The 20,313-nt window shown below is 46.7% G+C and overlaps 1 protein-coding gene across 3 annotated transcripts in view; it reads right to left on the bottom strand.

Moving 5' to 3' along the window:
* Positions 1-22: 22 nt before the first annotated feature.
* The window catches only part of LOC133956654 (serine/threonine-protein kinase BRSK2-like), a 67,385-nt gene continuing 47,094 nt past the window's right edge, over positions 23-20,313 (bottom strand). Inside the window, exons 10-20 of one of the 3 annotated variants that reach the window (XM_062391910.1) lie at positions 19,783-19,947; positions 19,443-19,540; positions 18,904-19,057; positions 16,471-16,530; positions 13,767-13,827; positions 11,012-11,675; positions 10,674-10,722; positions 10,292-10,415; positions 10,025-10,205; positions 9,208-9,300; positions 23-2,263 (exon numbers count right to left, since the gene is read on the bottom strand). In XM_062391910.1, coding sequence (XP_062247894.1) covers positions 2,241-2,263; positions 9,208-9,300; positions 10,025-10,205; positions 10,292-10,415; positions 10,674-10,722; positions 11,012-11,675; positions 13,767-13,827; positions 16,471-16,530; positions 18,904-19,057; positions 19,443-19,540; positions 19,783-19,947 — 1,672 coding nt within the window. In that variant the 3' untranslated portion in view covers positions 23-2,240. Of the gene's footprint in view, positions 2,264-2,288; positions 2,785-9,207; positions 9,301-10,024; positions 10,206-10,291; positions 10,416-10,673; positions 10,723-11,011; positions 11,676-13,766; positions 13,828-16,470; positions 16,531-18,903; positions 19,058-19,442; positions 19,541-19,782; positions 19,948-20,313 lie in introns of those variants that run through there. The other 2 variants (XM_062391893.1, XM_062391902.1) reach the window with 2 other exon arrangements.

The following is a 20,313-nucleotide window of genomic DNA, read 5'->3' as shown; positions in this document are numbered from 1 at the left end:
ATCCAAACTGCTGGAAAACGGCTGCAAAGTCAACAGATTTATTTCCTTTAGCACTGAAGTTGTTCACAGTCACATCACGAGGGAATACATAGCCGGTGGTTTCCTGCTCGGTAGAGTCGCTCCGTGCTCCGAGTCCGTTCTGTGTGCTCTGGATTCCCGTAGTAGAAAAAGAGGAAAGCGAACAATGGAAGGTATTGCTTTAATTTCTCTCTCTGATAACCCCCCCGATCGGTCCCTCTCTGAGAGAATGAGTGAGGAGGTCGCTGTGAGCTCACAGTAATCCAGAAGAAGAAGAAGAAGAAGAGGGCGAGAGGACGGCGAAGGGAATCAAACCAAAATCCCCAAAAATCAAAAGACAAACAAATGCACATAAATAACACAAATACATAAATAAGTGTGGAGAGCAAAAGGGAACAGGAGAAGAATTCCAACGACGACATGCAAAGAAAAGACGAATGCTGAACATGCAAACAACCGTACGAGGTCAAAGCTAAGAGAAGGAATCCTCTGGGTTTTAAAAATAAGCTCGTCAGTAAACTCGGCTTATTTACAGAAAGAGTGTTGAGTCATCATACACACGAGAGGGGGGGGGGGGGGGGGCGGAGCCGACACTGATCAACGAAGGGGGTGTTCCTCTCAAAGAGGCTACGTCTACATTCTTAAATTACTCTAAATCATCTTCCAAAAGTATATTACAAGGTTTCTCTCGGAAAAAGGAACAAATGCTCACAAACTTCTCGTGATCGAATAACTTAGACATGACCAAAATGTCCTTAAATAATTTGACGTCAACAAACATTCTCTACATCTTTCATATAAATAACAGAATAAATTAAAAAACAAGAAAAAAAAGACAAAATACAATAAAGTACAAAAATATACAAAAGATATACACAGCAGCTCAACATTGTCTGAAACCTGCAGATAATTCAAACGACGGCAAAGTACAAATAAAAAATAGACTCAAGAAGGAACTGAACGCTGATGTTTCACTTCTCAAAAGTGCCAAAGCAAAAAGGAGACGTTACCTCGGCGAGGCCCGGTCACGCCAGAACACGACATCGTGAGATACATCCGCAAAACCATGCTAACGCTAACCCTGTAGCTGGAGCTACTTTCCGTAGTCTGATAGCTTTGTTGCTAACTAGGTGAATGCATTAACACCAGATTTTATTTATTACTTACTTTATTATTTATACTTAATCTTTGAGTAATTTCCTCTTTCAATCGAATTGTTAAATCTGTGATTTTAGTTAAGATTGAATTTCTAAAAAATCTCAGACGTCTTCAATTCGAAAGTGTCACTTCTGAGAAACTGGAACCAGGAAGCGTTTGGAGCTTTTGTTCGTAAGAATCAATCGATTATCAAAACAGTTGCTGCGAATCAACTAAAGGCTCAACGTTAAATATTGAAGATGTAGAGTTTGAAAGTTTATGAACTGAGATGCATCAAGAACTTTGTCCTGGAGACACGGGAGGTGAAACTAAACGGTGAGCTAAGTCTAGTGCTAGCGTGTGTTATTGGTCAGTTACTGAAATTAGTTACATTTGAGCTAATTTCACGTACACTTTGTGTCGCAGGGGGCGTGACCGCGCCTCTGCAGGACTAAAAAAACAAAGTATGGCAACACAACTGGAAAACATGTCACAACTACACATTTTGTACATCAAACATTATTTAGTCTGTACAACAGAATAGATCATTCATTTACGTAGCGCCACTTCTCCGCTCATTTTCACGCGTTCACCGCATGAACCCCTTTTTACAGGACCGTAAAAAAATCCGTCGTTCACACGGAAACTTTCAAAAGAAGAATTACAATCCAGCCAGCGTCCACTCGTCCACTCGTCCACTCGTCCACACGTCCACTCGTCCACCGCTTCCTGTTCCTCTTGTGCAAGTGTTTACATCCGGCAGAGAAGTGGTGTGTGTGTGTGTGTGTTTGTGTGGAGGAGCATGTACAGGAAGTGTGTTGTTATGTACATGTGGGAGGAGGAGAAAAGGGGGGGGGGGATTTGTTCGTAGATTTGACAAACATCACTGTCTTAAGGCTTTTTTTCTCTTTCCACGACTCTTCTGAGATGTGTCTGTTTGGTCTGCAGGGGGCGATGTGGAGTCTACTGCCAGGGCCGGACTCAAAGAGGGAGGGGGGGGGGGGGTGTGGGGGTGAGGAGCGGGGGGGTCTTCTCTCTTCAAGGTCGGACTCTCTTGGCGGTGGCGGCGGCCGGTCTCGCCGAGGTTAATAGCTATTATGGATGATCCCTGGTGGCAGAGACAAGTCAACGTGAGGAGGACACACACCCAGCGACCCCCCCCCCCCCCCCCGAGGACACGAGAGAGGGGACGGACGGGAGGGACGACACAGCTACATCTGCTACTTATTGTAAAATACTGATTTTAACTGAGAGAGACATTCCTGTTATACGGTAGAAAATTTATAGGCAAAAAGTAGATCTGTTTCTTTTTGTTTGTTTTCATTCTAGCTAAAGGGGCGGAGCTAGCAGCGCTCCTGTTTAACAACCCGACGGCCGCTCGTCCTCTACATGCAGCTAGCGCTCCTTAAGGTTGCTCCTGTGTCCTGCTGCCGGCGGCCGTCTTTGTTTTGTCTTTGCCGGGGGGGCATTTAGAGTCACTGGGCGGGGGCTGGTTGGGCTTGCTGCCGGGGGCATGCTTGGCGGGGGAGCTAGGCGTGGCGGGGGAGCCGGGGGGGTGCGACGCTTGGATGTTCTTCTCGTCTGAAAAAAGCTGTTTAATTACGTCAAAGAAGTTACTCAACGGGCTGCCTACACAGATGGGAAGAGAAGAGAAGGAAGAAGAAAAGAGAGAGAGAGAGAGAACAAACAACAGATGAGCAATGGGGTTAACATGAGGAGAGGAGGAGGTGGTGATGGAGGGAGGATGAGGAGGAGGAGGAGTGTCTCTGTTTCTCCTGCTGGACGGAGGAGCAGCAGGAGCTCTGGAAGACTGAGATCAACTGAGCCACAGCGCCCTCTGCTGCCCGGGTGGTGACTACTCTTATTAGTTTTAGCTCCTGTCTCTTTAATAAAGAACTTTAAGCAAAAATATTAGATTTCATGCAAATAAGTTCCTCAATTAAAATAAATCAAATCTAGATTTAAATCTATTCAATTTATTTGTATAGCACCAAATCCTAATAAACATAATCTCAAGGCACTTTACCAGTGACATTATCAAATGATCTGATGAAGGAGGTTATTCAATCAGACATGACGCCATCAACAGGCGACCAATAAGCTGCCTGATGGAAATACAATTAATAGAAAGAGACGAGTGGACGTAAAGTCATAATTAATCAGCTTGATAACAAACGAGTGTTTCTGTGGATTCTTGATCTGATTCGTGTGAACGTCTTCCAGAGCGTCCTGAGCTCTCCGTCACGACAACATCCATCATGACAACATCTGTTCAGACTCTTTGAAACGTGGACCAAGCCAAACGTGCAACAGTACAACAGTCACAGTGCACGTGAACAGACGGTCACAGTGCACGTGAACAGACGGTCACAGTGCACGTGAACACACGGTCACAGTGCACGTGAACACACGGTCACAGTGCACGTGAACACACGGTCACAGGTTAGTGTCCCGTCGGCACTGAAACGTCCCCGCTAACGTGGAGACTCGTTAGAGACACTTACCATCATACTTCCATAACAGTGTGTGTGTGTGTGTGTGTGTGAGTCAGAGAGTGTGTGTATGTGTGTGTGTGTTAGTGTGTGTGGGAGTGTGTGTGTGTGTGAGTCAGAGAGTGTGTGTATGTGTGTGTGTGTGAGTGTGTGTGGGAGTGTGTGTGTTATTTAGCCTTCACCCAGTGCGAAGCCTTGTCATGCAGATTGTTACTGAGTCACTCAAACATTCACACGATCAAACATGAGTCATCTTATCAAGTCACTTGATCAGAAAGTGAAGCCAGAGAGCCTGCAGCGCCCCCTGGTGGCTGGCTGCAGTACAGGTCGTACACCCCAGCTCCTCCATGTTAGCAGATGGGACACGGTGGACGTTAAATAAATGTTTGTTGAAGATGGTTTCTGTCGTTTCAGTTCTTATGTCACTGATGTTGGTTCAAGTGTTTCTGATGATTTTGATTTTAATTAGTTATCTGATGAAACGTCTTGATTGACAGCAGTTTGTTTGGTCCATGTCCCATCTGCTGACAAGGAGGAGGTGGGGGTTCGGATCTATATCCAGCCCCCAATCAAACACTTTTTAATAACAATAACAAACAAAGTATTTTAGTATTAATTGTTGACTTGTTAAGATGAACATTTGTTTTTATTCAGCTCCCACACGCGTGTTAGTGCAGACGGGGGGGGGGGGGGGGGGGGGGTCAGTGTGTGCGTTAGAAGCCAGTTATTGTGTTTTTTTGCCGGCAGCTCTCCGGCCGCTCCGGGTCGTCTTACCACGCTTGGAGGTTTTACTGGACAAAGACGCTGGGCGCTGAGAGACATCTGAGAGCAGAGGACAGTGTCAGAGACCAGGCCCAGCGCTCGCTCTACAGCTGACGTCCAACTCACACACTGAGCGTCTCCTCGGCTGCAGAGCAACGGACCGCTCCACACGTGAAGGCTCCTCACTCAGTTTCTGTTTTTATGATTTAATTGGAGCTGAGAGATTTGATTCTGTTCTGACAGGTTCACGTCACAGAGAGCGAACAGCTGACAGGAAATGAACGTGAGACAGGACATTGTCCCGAGTGAAGAGACATCACTCTTTCTCTTCTCCAGAGAATCAGCTGATCACGTTAGATCAGATCAATATCTTTTAAATCTCAGGATCCAGAATCTGGAACAATCAGCTTATTTCACTGTGTCACAGGAATTAATATCAATCTTTTATCAATAATCCAGCTCATTTTGTATTATTAATCTGTTGGTGTCCAGTAACAGCTGATCAGTCACCAGGTCTGAAACTGATCAGCTGCTTATTCCTCAATAGTTCTGTTCAAATGGAGAAAGACTGAGAAACTGGCTGAACGTTCACGTGTCAGTAAAATCCACCTGCCACAGTGTAACACACACACGCACACACACACGCACACGCACACACACACGCACACGCACACGCACACGCACACACACACGACTATCGTACTGTTGGCTGTCTTTTCTCAAACATTCAAATTCTCTGGTTTTTAGGCCAAAAGCAACAAGAAGAGAAAACAACCACATGTTCATTGTCCCATCACTGTGACACACACACACACACACATAGACAGACACACACATAGACAGACAGACAGAAAGACAAACAGCGAGACACACACAGACAGACGGACACACACACACACACACACACGGACAGAGCATGCTCAGTTTAGTGCATCAGGTCCAAGAGCTGCAAACACACAACTGAGTTTGAACGGAACCTTCAACACACACACACACACACACACACACACAAAAACAGAGAGTGTGGAGCCGGTGTGTTTGTGAGGTTCTAGGTTCGCGTTTCATTCAGCATGCGAGTCGTTCACTGCCTCCAGGTGGCGATAGAGAGTAAAGCTGAAGATGGCAGGAAGCAGGGTGACGTGGAGAGGAAGAGGAGGAGAGAGAGAGAGACAGACAGTGATGAGGAGAGAGAGAGAGAGCGACAGACAGTGATGAGGAGAGAGAGAGAAACAAAGCGACAGACAGAGAGGAGGAAGAGAGACAGAGCGAAAGACAGAGAGGAAGAGGAGGAGAGAGAGAGACAGAGCCACAGACAAAGAAGAGGAGGAGAGAGAGAGACAGAGCGACAGACAGAGAGATAGAGGAGTAGAGAGAGAGAGACAAAGCGACAGACAGAGAGGTAGAGAAGGAGATAGAGACAGAGCGACAGTGAGAGGTAGAGGAGTAGAGAGCGACAGAGCGACAGACAGAGAGGTATAGGAGGAGAGGGAGAAAGAGCAACAGACAGAGAGGTAGAGGAGTAGAGAGAGAGAGACAGAGCGACAGACAGAGAGGTACAGGAGTATATATAGAGAGAGAGACAGAGCGACAGACAGAGAGGTAGGGGAGGAGAGAGACAGAGCGACAGACAGAGAGGTAGAGGAGGAGAGAGAGAGAGACAGACAGAGAGGTAGAGGAGTAGAGAGAGAGACAGAGCGACAGACAGAGAGGTAGAGGAGTAGAGAGACAGAGCGACAGACAGAGAAGTAGAGGAGTAGAGAGACAGAGCGACAGACAGAGAGGTACAGGAGTAGATAGAGAGAGACAGAGCGACAGACAGAGAGGTAGAGGAGTAGAGAGAGAGACAGAGCGACAGACAGAGAGGTAGGGGAGGAGAGAGAGAGAGACAGACAGAGCGACAGACAGAGAGGTAGGGGAGGAGAGAGACAGAGCCACAGACAGAGAGGTACAGGAGTAGATAGAGAGAGACAGAGCGACAGACAGAGAGGTAGAGGAGTAGAGAGAGAGACAGAGCGACAGACAGAGAGGTAGGGGAGGAGAGAGAGAGAGACAGACAGAGCGACAGACAGAGAGGTAGGGGAGGAGAGAGACAGAGCCACAGACAGAGAGGGAGAGGAGGAGAGAGAGAGACAGAGCGACAGACAGAGAGATAGAGGAGTAGAGAGAGAGAGACAAAGCGACAGACAGAGAGGTAGAGAAGGAGATAGAGACAGAGCGACAGTGAGAGGTAGAGGAGTAGAGAGCGACAGAGCGACAGACAGAGAGGTATAGGAGGAGAGGGAGAAAGAGCAACAGACAGAGAGGTAGAGGAGTAGAGAGAGAGAGACAGAGCGACAGACAGAGAGGTACAGGAGTAGATAGAGAGAGACAGACAGAGCGACAGACAGAGAGGTAGGGGAGGAGAGAGACAGAGCGACAGACAGAGAGGTAGAGGAGGAGAGAGAGAGAGACAGACAGAGAGGTAGAGGAGTAGAGAGAGAGACAGAGCGACAGACAGAGAGGTAGAGGAGTAGAGAGACAGAGCGACAGACAGAGAAGTAGAGGAGTAGAGAGACAGAGCGACAGACAGAGAGGTACAGGAGTAGATAGAGAGAGACAGAGCGACAGACAGAGAGGTAGAGGAGTAGAGAGAGAGACAGAGCGACAGACAGAGAGGTAGGGGAGGAGAGAGAGAGAGACAGACAGAGCGACAGACTGAGAGGTAGGGGAGGAGAGAGACAGAGCGACAGACAGAGAGGTACAGGAGTAGATAGAGAGAGACAGAGCGACAGACAGAGAGGTAGAGGAGTAGAGAGAGAGACAGAGCGACAGACAGAGAAGTAGGGGAGGAGAGAGAGAGAGACAGACAGAGCGACAGACAGAGAGGTAGGGGAGGAGAGAGACAGAGCGACAGACACAGAGGTAGAGGAGGAGAGAGAGAGAGACAGACAGAGAGGTAGAGGAGTAGAGAGAGAGACAGAGCGACAGACAGAGAGGTAGAGGAGTAGAGAGAGAGAGACAGACAGAGAGGTAGAGGAGTAGAGAGAGAGACAGAGCGACAGACAGAGAGGTAGAGGAGTAGAGAGACAGAGCGACAGACAGAGAGGTAGGGGAGGAGAGAGACAGAGCGACAGACAGAGAGGTAGAGGAGTAGAGAGAGAGAGACAGACAGAGCGACAGACAGAGAGGTAGAGGAGTAGAGAGACAGAGCGACAGACAGAGAGGTAGAGGAGTAGAGAGACAGAGCGACAGACAGAGAGGTAGGGGAGGAGAGAGAGAGAGACAGACAGAGCGACAGACAGAGAGGTAGGGGAGGAGAGAGACAGAGCGACAGACAGAGAGGTAGAGGAGGAGAGAGAGAGAGACAGACAGAGAGGTAGAGGAGTAGAGAGAGAGACAGAGCGACAGACAGAGAGGTAGAGGAGTAGAGAGACAGAGCGACAGACAGAGAGGTAGAGGAGTAGAGAGAGAGAGACAGACAGAGAGGTAGAGGAGTAGAGAGAGAGACAGAGCGACAGACAGAGAGGTAGAGGAGTAGAGAGACAGAGCGACAGACAGAGAGGTAGAGGAGGAGAGAGACAGAGCGACAGACAGAGAGGTAGAGGAGTAGAGAGAGAGACAGAGCGACATGTGGTGGTGGATCCCGTCTGTTAATATTTTCTAAAATCTCTTCCCATTAAAAGTTTTAAAATAACTCGGTGGTGAGACGTTGAGGCGTCGTCAGTGTTTCCTGTTGAGACGTCTTCATATCGACTGAATCATGAATGAAGCTGCTGACGTGTGATTAGTTAAACATCGTCTCCATTTGTCTGAATATTAATGTATATTTACATTATTTATTAACAAGTTATCAACTTTAAATTTGGTTAAAACTGTTTCTATGACGACTGACGGCTGCTGAAGGTTCAATTAAAATCTGATGTTTTAATTCGAATTCACATTCAAATATAAATTTAGTTAAATTATCAAAAGTCATAAATGTATTAAACAATAACTAATAAAATCAACTTTACATTGAAACTTTGTAATGAGCTGTTTATACAATTTATTTTCACATTTACGCCTTTTAAATGTATTTTTCTTAAAAATATGAATGTACATGTATGTTTATGAACCTAAAAGGGCTGAACACAGATTCAGATACACACCTTGCATCATATTTTATTAATCATCATTTTTTTTTATATTTTTGATTTAATTTAATGATTTAAATAAAAATAAATGACGGTGTATTTGTGATCCACACTGTAACCAGGTGTGTGTGTAGTTACTGTGGCTCACCACCAGGGGGAAGCATTATCAAGTAAACAACCACACAGCAGACGACTCGTTCTTTTCTTAATGTTTTAAAGCTGCAGCGTCTCAGAATCATCAGAGTCTGTGATTGATTCCGACTCGTGGCGTCTGACAGAATGTGACGCTAACACACAAACGCACTAATGCAACAGCTCCTCCACACACAGCTGTTGTGTACAGTTGTGTTAACATCCCTCAGCACTGTCGGCCTGTGTGTTTTCTGCTGAGTCAGCGTCGGGTGTTCTGCCCACGATAAACCACATTCTGATTTGCAGTAGTGATCGTCCCTACAGCTGAGTGTGTGTGTGTGTGTATGTGTGTGTGTGTGTGTGTGCACGCCATGGTATGTGGCAGGGCCATGCACGTGGAGATGCCGTGGCTAAAAGCAGAGCAGGTCCGAGCCGTGGTCGTTGCTGTGAGGCAGTGCAGGGATGCCGGGGGAGGAGGGAGGCTGTGAGGGCGTGGAGGGTCGGGGATGTGGGCGTGGCCGAGGGAGGGGTGGGGGGTGGGGGGTTTCACTCACCGGATATCTGCGGCTGGACACCCGGCTGGTCGCTGGAGCTGAGCAGCTGAGCCTGGATGGTCTCAACCACACGTTTAAAACGTCGACTGGGACCTGGACAGGAAACAACACAGCTTCAAAATAAAACACAGGAACAAGTAAAAGTACTGCTCATACAAGAATACTCGAAACACAGTAACAAAACTCTGTCAGAAGTATAAGTACTGCTTTGAAAAGAATACTCGAGTTACTAACATCAGCAAAATGTAGATCAGCTGAGGAAGAAGAATTTCCTGTGAGAATCAATTTGAATATAAAGATATAAACAGTTTTTAAATCAACTCTCAAAACACTTTAATCAACTGACTTGATTCTTCATCTCTGTTTGGTTTATTGGCAAGTTGCATTTAATCATTCAATCAATCAATCAATCAATCCATCAATCCATCAATCCATCAATCAATCAATCATTCAATCAATCAACCAATCAATCAATCAATCAATCAACCCAATTGACATCAATCTGTCTCTTCTTCTTGATGTATTTTCTTGTTTCCTGTGTGTTGACTTTAAGATGGTGAATTATTGTCTGTACAGTTTGTGTTAGTTGTTTTTCTGGTTTATTGGTAAAAAGCAACGTCAGGAGCCAACTTCAGACGCCATCTACAAACCAATCAGAGTCAAGTATCGGTAGACTCCGCCCACGTAGGTGGTGACTACGTCAGACTAAACTCTTTAGTCCCTGAATTACAATGTGAAACCAGAACTAACAGATCAGATGAACCGTGGAACCAGAAGCTGGGTTCAGACGTGTGCTGGTCGGGGGGGCGGTTCGAACCTGAGAGCAGAGTGAAGGTGACGGAGTAGATTCCGATCTCCTTGGTGGCGCCAGAGTTCTCGGTGTAGGTGATGTCCACCTGGAACTTCACAGGCTTCTGGAAAACTGTGGGCCCGGCCGTGGACTTGTACTCCGCCCGAAAACTGGTCTGAGAGATGACGCTGTGGCTGAGACTCGGGATCTGAGGGAGACAAACAGATCCTGAATCAGTGAAGAGACGAGGACACGTGAAGTCACCACGGAGGGAAACACGGGGGAGGAGCTTACGGAGAGGAAGGCGTGGACGATGTCGGCCTTTATGGAGTTGAGCGGTTTGTCTCTGATGACGATGAAGATCTGCTCCTCTTTCTCCAGGTTGATGAAGTTACCGAACCACGACTTCTTCGCCAGTCTGCAAGGAGGAAGAGGAGAGATGATGAAGCTCGGGTCAGAAGGAGCTGCTCCAGGCGTCCGGCAGCAGAACCGAGGGCCACGGGTTCTAATATTACAACTTTACTTTTTCAGAAAAGGTTTGAATATTATAAATACTAGTAGCTACAGTCATTCATATTGTCTCTTATAGTATATGTGATTGTTATTATTATTGTGTGGCAACATAAAGAGTGGAAATCATAAAATCCATGTTTCTATAAACAGACGTGTCACTCACTCTGGAGACGAGTCGGGGGTCAGACTGGACATGTCCTCCTGGGTGGGCACTGAGCAGAGGTCAAAGGTCACACAGTTACACACCGAAGATGGTGGACGTCAACAGTTTGTTACAGATTCAAAAGAAACTTCATCCGTTGGCTCGGTCCACTTCCTGTGATGTCACAGGAAGTGACGTCACAGGAAGTGGAACTGAGGATGACTCTCAGGCGAAGCCGAGACGACAACAGATATGATTTGTATTTATGTGTAAGTGTTACTGTGTGTGTTATAGTGTGTGTGTCACTGTGTGTGTGACTGTGTGTGTTACTGTGATACCCCCCCCATCCCCCCCACTACCTTGCATTTTCCTGCGGTGGAAGCGCGGCGAGCCCAGGAAACTGTTCTTGATGGAGTTGAGGCGCGTCCTCCACGGCATGCCGCCGATGGAGGGGCTGGGCGGGGGGGTTGGGCTGGGCGTGCCGGCCGGGCTGTCCTTGGGCGTGTGCACCGGGGTGCCTCTGGGGGTGGGGAGAGGGCTGCCTCTCGGGGAGGGGTGAGGTGTCACCTGCGTGATGGGGACAGATTTGCCGTTGTGGTCAGGGTGGAGGTGGTGGCGGCGGAGGGGAGACATGGGAGGCACGGGGGAGAGGGAGAGGGGGATGGAGAGTTTTGGGGGCACGGTGAGGGGGGGGTGGCGTCTCACCCGGGGGCTGTTGGTGATGCAGGGCGCCAGCGGCTGGCAGGGCGTGGAGGGCTCAGATTTGGGGGTGGGGGGGGTCTGGGCGGAGTGGGGGAGCGGGTTGGACCTGGTGGTCTGCAGGGGCTTCTCAGACACTTTGGGTTTGGCCGGGAGCGTCTGGGTGCGGGGGTGCATGAGGGGGGAGCCCATCTTCGGGTGGTAGGAGTTGGGCGTGCGAGGCCCCACCCCGTTGAGGCGGACCTCAAGGGAGTGGGTGGGGCTACAGTTGGGGGACTGACACAGGTCCGGGGACTGGGGCGGGATGAAAAACCGACGATTGGGCTGCGATTGGTCATGCACCCGTTTGACATGACAGCAGCGTCAGCCAATGAGAAAGCCAGAGGAACAGCACAGCCCATAAAGAGTCATTCCCATAAAAAAAAAAAACAGAGCAGGAAAAACAAAAGAGGAGCGATTGGATGAGTTGAGAGGTGGAGCAGGCAGGAAGTGGTGAGAGTGCAAGAAAGAAAGAAAAACAGAACATGCCATTAGCACAGTGAGCGGCCAATCAGGAGGCAGCAGTGGAGCAACAGCAGGGATGCACCGCGTCGCGTCGGAGACACGAGACTGAGTCACTGATTATTAAACTGTTCAACATTAAAATTAGAAAACAAGAAGTAAAAGTACAATGTCATCAAATTGAAAATATAAATAAAATATGTTTTCTATTGTTAACAGATACCGATGCTGATATTAGGGTCTAAAAATCTCTTTTTTACAAGGAACTAAAAACAAAACACAAAGATTAATCTTAAAATAGTAAAAATATCTTTCTTCATATTTTTATCATTCAATGGATAAATTGATCAGATTCTGATTATTACAAATTTAAGTAAGATATATAAAATATATTTCAATTATGTATGAGTTCAATCTAGTTTACTTTAAAACAATCAGGACACACACACACACACACACACACACACACACACACACACACACAGACACACACTTTGCGACACGTCGGTGCATCCCTTATTCACCAGCGAGTGAACCAGCTACAAAGCTAATCATATTAGCTTCACCCTTCACCTGGGAAGACAGCCTGAGAGCATGCACGGTGCTGGTGCACGGTGCTGGTGCACGATGCTGGTGCACGGTGCTGGTGCACGGTGCTGTGGAATGAATGGGTAGTGGAGTAGCGACCTCTTTCATGTGACGTCAGTCTTTCATGTGACGTCAGTGATCAGGAAAAGTTTGAGTTTCACAAACTTGTCAAACACGTTCTTGTTTTCTGTGAGATCACGAAACGAGAACAACTCAAACAAGCTCGTCTTTAAAAATACCTCTAAACTATTTATGGAAACAATATTGTTTTGTGTTATTGTATAGAAACACTGATCCACGTCTACACTGTGTTTTTTCATGTTGTAAATGTCGTTGTGTTGTTGATGTGCTGTTCTTCCTCTCATGTGGAGCTCGCTGAGGTTTCCACCTTTTCTCCTGTTAAACGTTTCTCTGAACTTTGTTTTGTGAACGTGGACTAAACAGCTGATCCATCTTTGACCCATTTTCACGAAGATGCAAAGGAAGGTCTATCGTTCGAGTTTGTGCGACACAAAACTTCACAAACACAAACCTCACGGGCATGAAAGAAGATTTCCAGTTTGTGTAGTTTGATGAATCTGATTTTGGGAATGTTCTTGCATGAAGCCTGAAGACTTTTCATCAACAGTTCATCATGAAACAGGATTTAAACTCAGACAGGCAGAGATTCACTGAGAGTAAAACCCGGGAGAGAAACTTTGTGCAGCCGGAGGAGCTCAGAGTTCAGCTGCAGCGGCTGCAGCTTGATTTGCAGCATCGACCTTCTGCCTCTGCAGCAGCGGTGATGGATCACTTCCTCCTCCAACCTGCCGCTGAGCAGGAACCTGCTCTGTGTGGACATTAAATCACCGGATCTCATCTCCGGTTCGGAGTTCGGCCTCCGACGGATCCGGTCTCACTTCATCTGAAGCCGTGTGACCTTGATGCTGACGCTTCACCTCCTGATTCTCTCGTGAACATTCACATCTTCATGAAGGAAATAATGAAGCTTTACTTCATTAAACAGGCGTTAAACAAAAAAACCACTGGATTGTTATTCAAACCCTGTTGTTTACAGAACAACACTTATGTAATAAATCTATTCTCTAACTCTATGTTTTTAATTTAAAGTTCTGAGAGACGGACAAACTCACGGTTTCACACATCATGACCTTTTCATGACGTGTGTCACTAACTCTCTGTCCGTCACACGGCTGCTGATGAAGAGTGTGTATGAGCTGCTGATGAAGCTGAGGTGAAGGATTTCTGATGTGAGCGTGGAAACATAACAGCCAGAGAGGTGCATTATGGGAAACCCATCAGTGCATGGGTGGGACGGACACTTACCCGGGGACTGCTGAGAGGACTGGTGGACAGGCCGGAGGACGCTCCGCTGATCGACCGCGATCTACACACACACAAACACACACAGATCAATATCCACGGGCTGAACAGTGATTTATAAAGACACACACTCGGCTCTGCACGACAACACATGGACTCACAACATGTACACACACATAAAAACCTGGTTGATCTGAACTGAAAAGTGAGAACGTCATTTCACACTCCATCTTCATCCCACTGCTTTTACAAAACTTGTGTTGGTCACTTGACGGCTGAAACATCCTCATTTGAAAAACACACTCGTATGAAAAGATTGTGTTAAATTGTGTTAAATTCATTAGCACAGTTTCTCTTTTCTTCTCCTCGTGAGCTTTTCCATTTTTCATTTACGTGTCATTAACTTTCATATCTCGCTCCTCTTTGTCTGTTTCGAAATGTCGCCTCTTTCTTCATCAATCCACACACACACACGCACACACACGTACACACACACACACACACACACACACACACACGCCACACACATACATGCCTGCTGACGTCTTTGTAGACTTTAGGATTTAATTGACCATAGACAATTTGGTGTTGTTGTAAGTGAAAAATGAAAACAGTAAATCATACTTAAACATGCTTGACGACACACACACACACACACACACACACACACACCGTTATTGTCATGAGAACCTTCTCTTCTTTTCCATCTGTTCTCCTCCCAAATAAGATAAAATAAAATAAACTGTACTGATCAATAAACTTTTTACAGCATCAGATATTGTGTAAATATTCTCAGTATTGTTATTTTATTAATTTATAAATTTTTATTTTATTCTATTTTATTCTTTTACATAAAGTCTTGTCGACCTGATGGTGACTATCTGCTGAAGTGTATCTTCTCTTCTCTTGGTGATGATGTCATTCCGCTGAACTGATGATGAGGAAGAGGAGCGTCGCACACCTCGCTCCGATTGACACACAACTCGTTAACTGTGACACTTCCTGTCCACGATCAGGAAGCTGGGGCCGGCTCGTCTTTGAAATCCCAAAATGAATTCTGTGCTTATCAGTGTGAATGTGTGTTGAAGAGCCCCCCCCCCCCCCCAGATGACGAGGGAGATAAAGGCCGTTCAGTGGCAGAGGAAGGTTTGTTTTACATCTCCTCTTTGTCCTGCATCAATTTATGTTAATCAGCGTCCAGGACGAAGATCCAGACCGAGACAGGTCGGTCGAAAAACAAGACTATGTCCAAAAACACACACACACACAGACACACACAAACACTGAGGAGGGGAGATGGACACACCAGGATTCTCTGAAGGAAACATCCTGGTGTTTTATGAGCAGATGATATTTTGTCTCTATTAACAAATATCTGCACATGAACGCAGATCAATAAAAAGCTGAGTCATGTGTTCCGCCTCTTTCTCTCCACACAGACCAAACCTGCTCAATCGTGATTGGTCAAACCAGGGACGGAAACCAGAAGCTTCCAAGCTACAGACTCAGTTTATTCACATGAAGAAGAAACTGTTGGTAGAGTTTTACTAACGGCCGTTTTGGTTTTGTTTAAACCAGAAGGGACCATATTTGGAGGAGCAGGGGGTGGAGCCTGACCGAGAGCTAGAGGACACGCCCACCTACACCATCCACATGCACCCATTGGACGGTACTAGCTGTCAATCACACTGTGGTATCTCCCCCCAGGAATCAGACGCCTGCATCTTCACATCCTGAATGTGAGAAGGCTGTCCCTCTCTGGAGACAGGTCAGTTGTCCCCACAGACCAGCTGTTTGCAGCCTGGACGTCTCATGAGTCACGTTCGTCTGACACTCATGATGTGCAGTGTCAAAGGTCAACTCTGAAGATGCTAACATTACACCTAAGATCGGAAAGGACTCACACCTCCATCTCATTCCTCCACGACAACATGAGCAGGGAGGTCCTCTGCATCAAACCAAGCGCTCCTTTACACCACATCATAGAACAGAGAGAAGATAGAACACGATCTGCAGCTGACACAGTTTGTGTTTTAGTGTCACTGGTTTGTTGAGTTACGCTTTGTGTCGTCTGAGGAAATAAAGACGTAAAAAACGTCTCTAGTGTTTAATTATTAGACAGGACCTGATAACAACGACTGTAAATAACGACAGTGATAAACCAAAACCTATAGATCGCCCCCTGGCTGCAGAATAGCTCAGAAACCTCCTCCATGTTAGCAGATGGGACATGGACCAAACAAAAGATCAAAGTAGATGCTGAGTAAATGTTTGTTAGTTCATGTTTTTGATCAGTTTGGTTTTAATAAGTTATTTGATGATATAAAAAGGAAATGGAGACGTGTCTTTATTTAGAGTCTACACCTCAGAACATGTTTTGTGCTTTCCTGGTGCATGCTGGGAGTTTTTCTCAGTGACTGTCTGAGTGGACATGTTTGAAGATGAAATTTAGAGTCTTCCTTCTTTTTTTCTTAAACTTGTTTCATCTCCGTTAGAAGAGGTGAAAATGTAAAGGACAGATTTCAGTTTGTTAAGAGTGAAATTCCAACAGAAAGTAAGAAAACATGCGACATTGAAAAGTGAGAGACGAATGGAGAGTCAGAGTTGGTGCAGAAAACCAAAGTAAAGGATGGAAAGAAAGAGAGGGAGGAAATGGACGTGACTGTAAACAAAGTGAGGGATGAAGGCGGAGGGAGCCGACCAATACCTTTCCTCCTTGCTGCAGTTAGCGTTTGTGATATCCAAGCTTTTACTGAAAACAGATTTGCTAAAAAGGGGCAGACAGAAAAATGAGGAGACAGACAGAGAGGCAGTCACGTCAGGGGAATCCTACTACCCAGCATGCAACAGTCAAAACAAACACAAACCTTAGCTTGTAACGAATTCACCACGAAACAAAAAATCCATCAACACGAAACAAAGAGCAACAAAGATCCTGAAACATGCACAGGACCACGAAGCTGGGGGGGGGGGGGGGGGGTGCTCGTGGGTCATGCTCCAGTCAGCGGGACGTTGGACACGATCGAGAGACAAACGTCTTCACGCGTCTCGTGTTCAGTTTAATCAGCGAAGACAAAAACACTCGGAGACGAGACAACAGCAGCTGAACTGTGACAAACATGAAGGTGGAGTGGAGAGAAGGTTCCATCCTCACGAGGCTCAGAGGTTCTACCATCTAGAGGCTGAAGATGGAAAATGTGCACACAAACTTTTTTTTCTTTTTTTTCTAATGATAACGAGTCAAACTGATCCAAGGAAGCAGGAAGAAGATCCGTCGCTCTGTATCGAAGCTGAGCCGTTGAGTTGCATCGTGTGTCTGAGCGGATTCAAACTGAACTGAGGCATCAGAGACGTCCGGCCCTTCATGAGGCCCCGTCCTCCCAACGTATCCCAGGATGCATTCTGCTGCAGAAAGGACTCACTCGCTCATTTTTAGTACAACTAGAAGTCAGTCTCCAGAAGCAGTTGCAGAGTGAGCGCTCCTCACCTTCACGCGTCTTCGATTGGCTGAGCTTCTCTAAACTCACGGTTGAAGTAACACAAGCAAAACAACACAACAGAACCACAACATCAGCCCATTGAAAGGGAATGAGCAGCTTCTCTGTTGAAGCCTCTGACGCTGTGAATAAAGATGGACGACGTGACAGCTCCCAAAGCTGAAGCCAAATCGCCTGGAGCGCCCCCTGGCTGCAGTGGAGCTCAAACTCACCTCCTCCATGTCAGCAGATGGGACACGAACCAAACTGGACGTTAAATACATTTTTTTGAAAGATGATTTCTGTCATTTATGTTCAAATGTTCATGTTTCTGATCAGTTTGGTTTTTAATTCGTTATCAGATGATATGAAAACGAGTTGAGACGTCATGATTGACAGCTGCCACTCACTCCAGGATCACTGCTGCTTCGAGGACGTGGAGATGAGTCATCCATCTTTATATACAGTGAGAAAATGATCTTCTGTCGTGAGTATTTATTATGTAACAGCAGCTCATGTTCTGTATTTTCTTTATAATTAACTGAGACGTTAACGAGGGATTCAGGCCAAAGCCTCGACACAGCTTCTCTCTTTGAGTCGACTCATTAAAGTGACGTCACCTTTTAACTCACGACTTAAACCTTTGATCTGTTATTCCTTTGAAAAGGAGCTGCTCTACTTTAACCCCAGTCCTAAAAATCTTATCTTCAGGAGTTTAGATTCTGTAAATACACTTTATAAATTATCTTTTATAAATAATCTTTTGTAAATGATCTTTTAAAAGTTATCTTTATGCCTGGACTGTAAAAAACTTCCCTGATTCAAACAAACATCTTTTTCCTTGAACTTCAGTGAAAATGCCCAAAGGAGAAGAATCATTATTTGTGTTTCACAGATTGTTTACAGACTTCCTCTCTGTTCAAACCTCCGTCAGGTTTCGAGCCTTTCACCCCGGGATGCTGTGTGTGTCCTGACCGCATGCTACATGCACACACTTTACACACACAACGCACAAAGCTCAAAATCCCGTTCATGCATTGCACCAGCTGATTTTCCACCAGAGCAAAGGACGTGTGGAGAGAGTGAAGTTAATGTTTCTGCTCTCATGTGATGTTTACACTGAACATCCGGAGCCGACAGGCGACAATGATGCGTCAGGTATTTAACTGCAGCTCCGTGAGGGGGGGGGGGGCTGTTCCTCCTCCCTCTGTGAGCTCAGCTGAGGTTAAATACATCACAACTCACGACAATGATCATCACATACACTTTGAACAACACACACGAGCTGTGTCTCAGTTCAGCGGCTGCATCCTGTGGAGAACCCGTCTACTTCCTGTTGCATCACCAGCTTGTCCCGCCTCTACAGGCGTCGCAGAGCAACGAGGCTACGGACAGAAACGATCTTCGGTTGATTGACGGTTTAGACACGTGTCCCGCTAACTGCTCGGTGGAGTATTAACATTCAAAAATAAATTCTCCCGACATGTTGACGTCTGGGATCCGCTGGTAAAGATCCACTCGGTGTCATGTGATCGTTGTTCTCATGCAGCCGGCGGAGGACGCCGCCTCTGATCCGGGACACAGCGCCCCCCCCGACCGAGCTGTGTGTGTCAGTTGTGTGTCGTCCATGCTGGTGAACACACGTGCAGGTTCCCGTCTCTTACCTCTGCCCGTGCGCCGCCATGTCCAGGGCTCGTCGTACCGGGAGAGGAGACCCCCCCTCCGTGACGCTCAGCACCTCCATGGACTTCCTCTCCGGTCTCCGCTTGCCGTGACGGCTCAGCATCGGTGAGTCCACGCGCTTCCTGGGTGGGTCAGCTGAGCGAGGTGTCGGGGTGAGCCAGGGGTCAAAGGTCACACGAGGGATCAGCGGGGGAAACCGGTCAGGAGAGAAACATCCACAAAATTAGAGATTTAAGAAAATGAATCTTGTTTTTTTACAGAACAAACACGAGTTGAAGTCAAACACTGTGTGAGCTCGTTGGCTTTAAACAGATCGGCTCAGTCTGAACCTTTGATTAATGACAGCCAACAATAATGTGGAGGTAGTAATTTTAGCTGAATACCTGGAAATGTACATTTAAAATTCATTTGGACGAAACTTTGCTTTTGTCTTAAAATGCAAGTGAAGTTTGGATTTGTGTAAAATCCAGAACCAGACTAGCTGAGTGTGTCTCCCTGAGTTCATCTGGACTGGACCTACCGGTCTCGCTCCTCGGAGGCAGGTTCTGGTCCTCCTGGCTGGGATACCGCTCCTTACGGTCCAGGAGCAGGAAGTAGATCATCTTCTCCTGGTTGTCCCTGAGGAGAGAGGACAGACGTTGGTTGAGAGCGGGACGATGCTCCATCATCACCCGACGTTTTAAATGAGAGAATTCATCAAAGTGACAAATCTCTGAGCCGACTCATAGATTTCTCAGCCCCCCCCCCCCCCCATCATCTCCTTCCTCCTCCATCCCTCTCGCTGTAATCTGCTTCCTCTGCTGGTTTTATCACCCTTCTACCCTCCAGCCTTCCTCCCTCTGCTCCTCTTCCTCACTCACTCCTCAGACAGCAGGTCTTTGGCCAGTTTGTCCTTGTCCCTGAAGCAGCCCAGCGAGTGCATGCTCTCCAGGACGTCCGGGTCGATCTCCTCGGCCGCAGCCAGCGTCCTGATGGCCACCTTCCTGGGGACGGGCTGCTCGGGCTCCGGCTCATTCTTTCCAGCGCTGCAACACAACACATGCGACTCACTGAGGCTGATGGAGATGGAGATGGAGACTCTCAGCTCAACATGTTATTAACATGATAATAACATGTTAATAACTCAGGTCCGACAGGTCAAGTATTAATCGGACAAAAACCTTTCTGGACTGTTAAAGTAATTCTAAAACACGTGGTTCAAACTTTCTCTGTCTTTTAATGATGATGATCGTCTTTGAGCATTTTTAAAAACAGAATATAAATAAAGGTATTATTAGATGAACTGATTCGGTCCCTACGTCCGGATCTCAGTTTTTATTTTGGTGAGTAAAATGATATTATCACTGACAGGAATGATAGAAATCCACAGCAGTGTAATAAACCAGATTGTA

The sequence above is a fragment of the Platichthys flesus genome, chromosome 1, assembly GCF_949316205.1.
Source record: "Platichthys flesus chromosome 1, fPlaFle2.1, whole genome shotgun sequence".
NCBI classification, from domain to species: domain Eukaryota; kingdom Metazoa; phylum Chordata; class Actinopteri; order Pleuronectiformes; family Pleuronectidae; genus Platichthys; species Platichthys flesus.
This window is presented reverse-complemented; position numbering and strand designations above follow the sequence as displayed.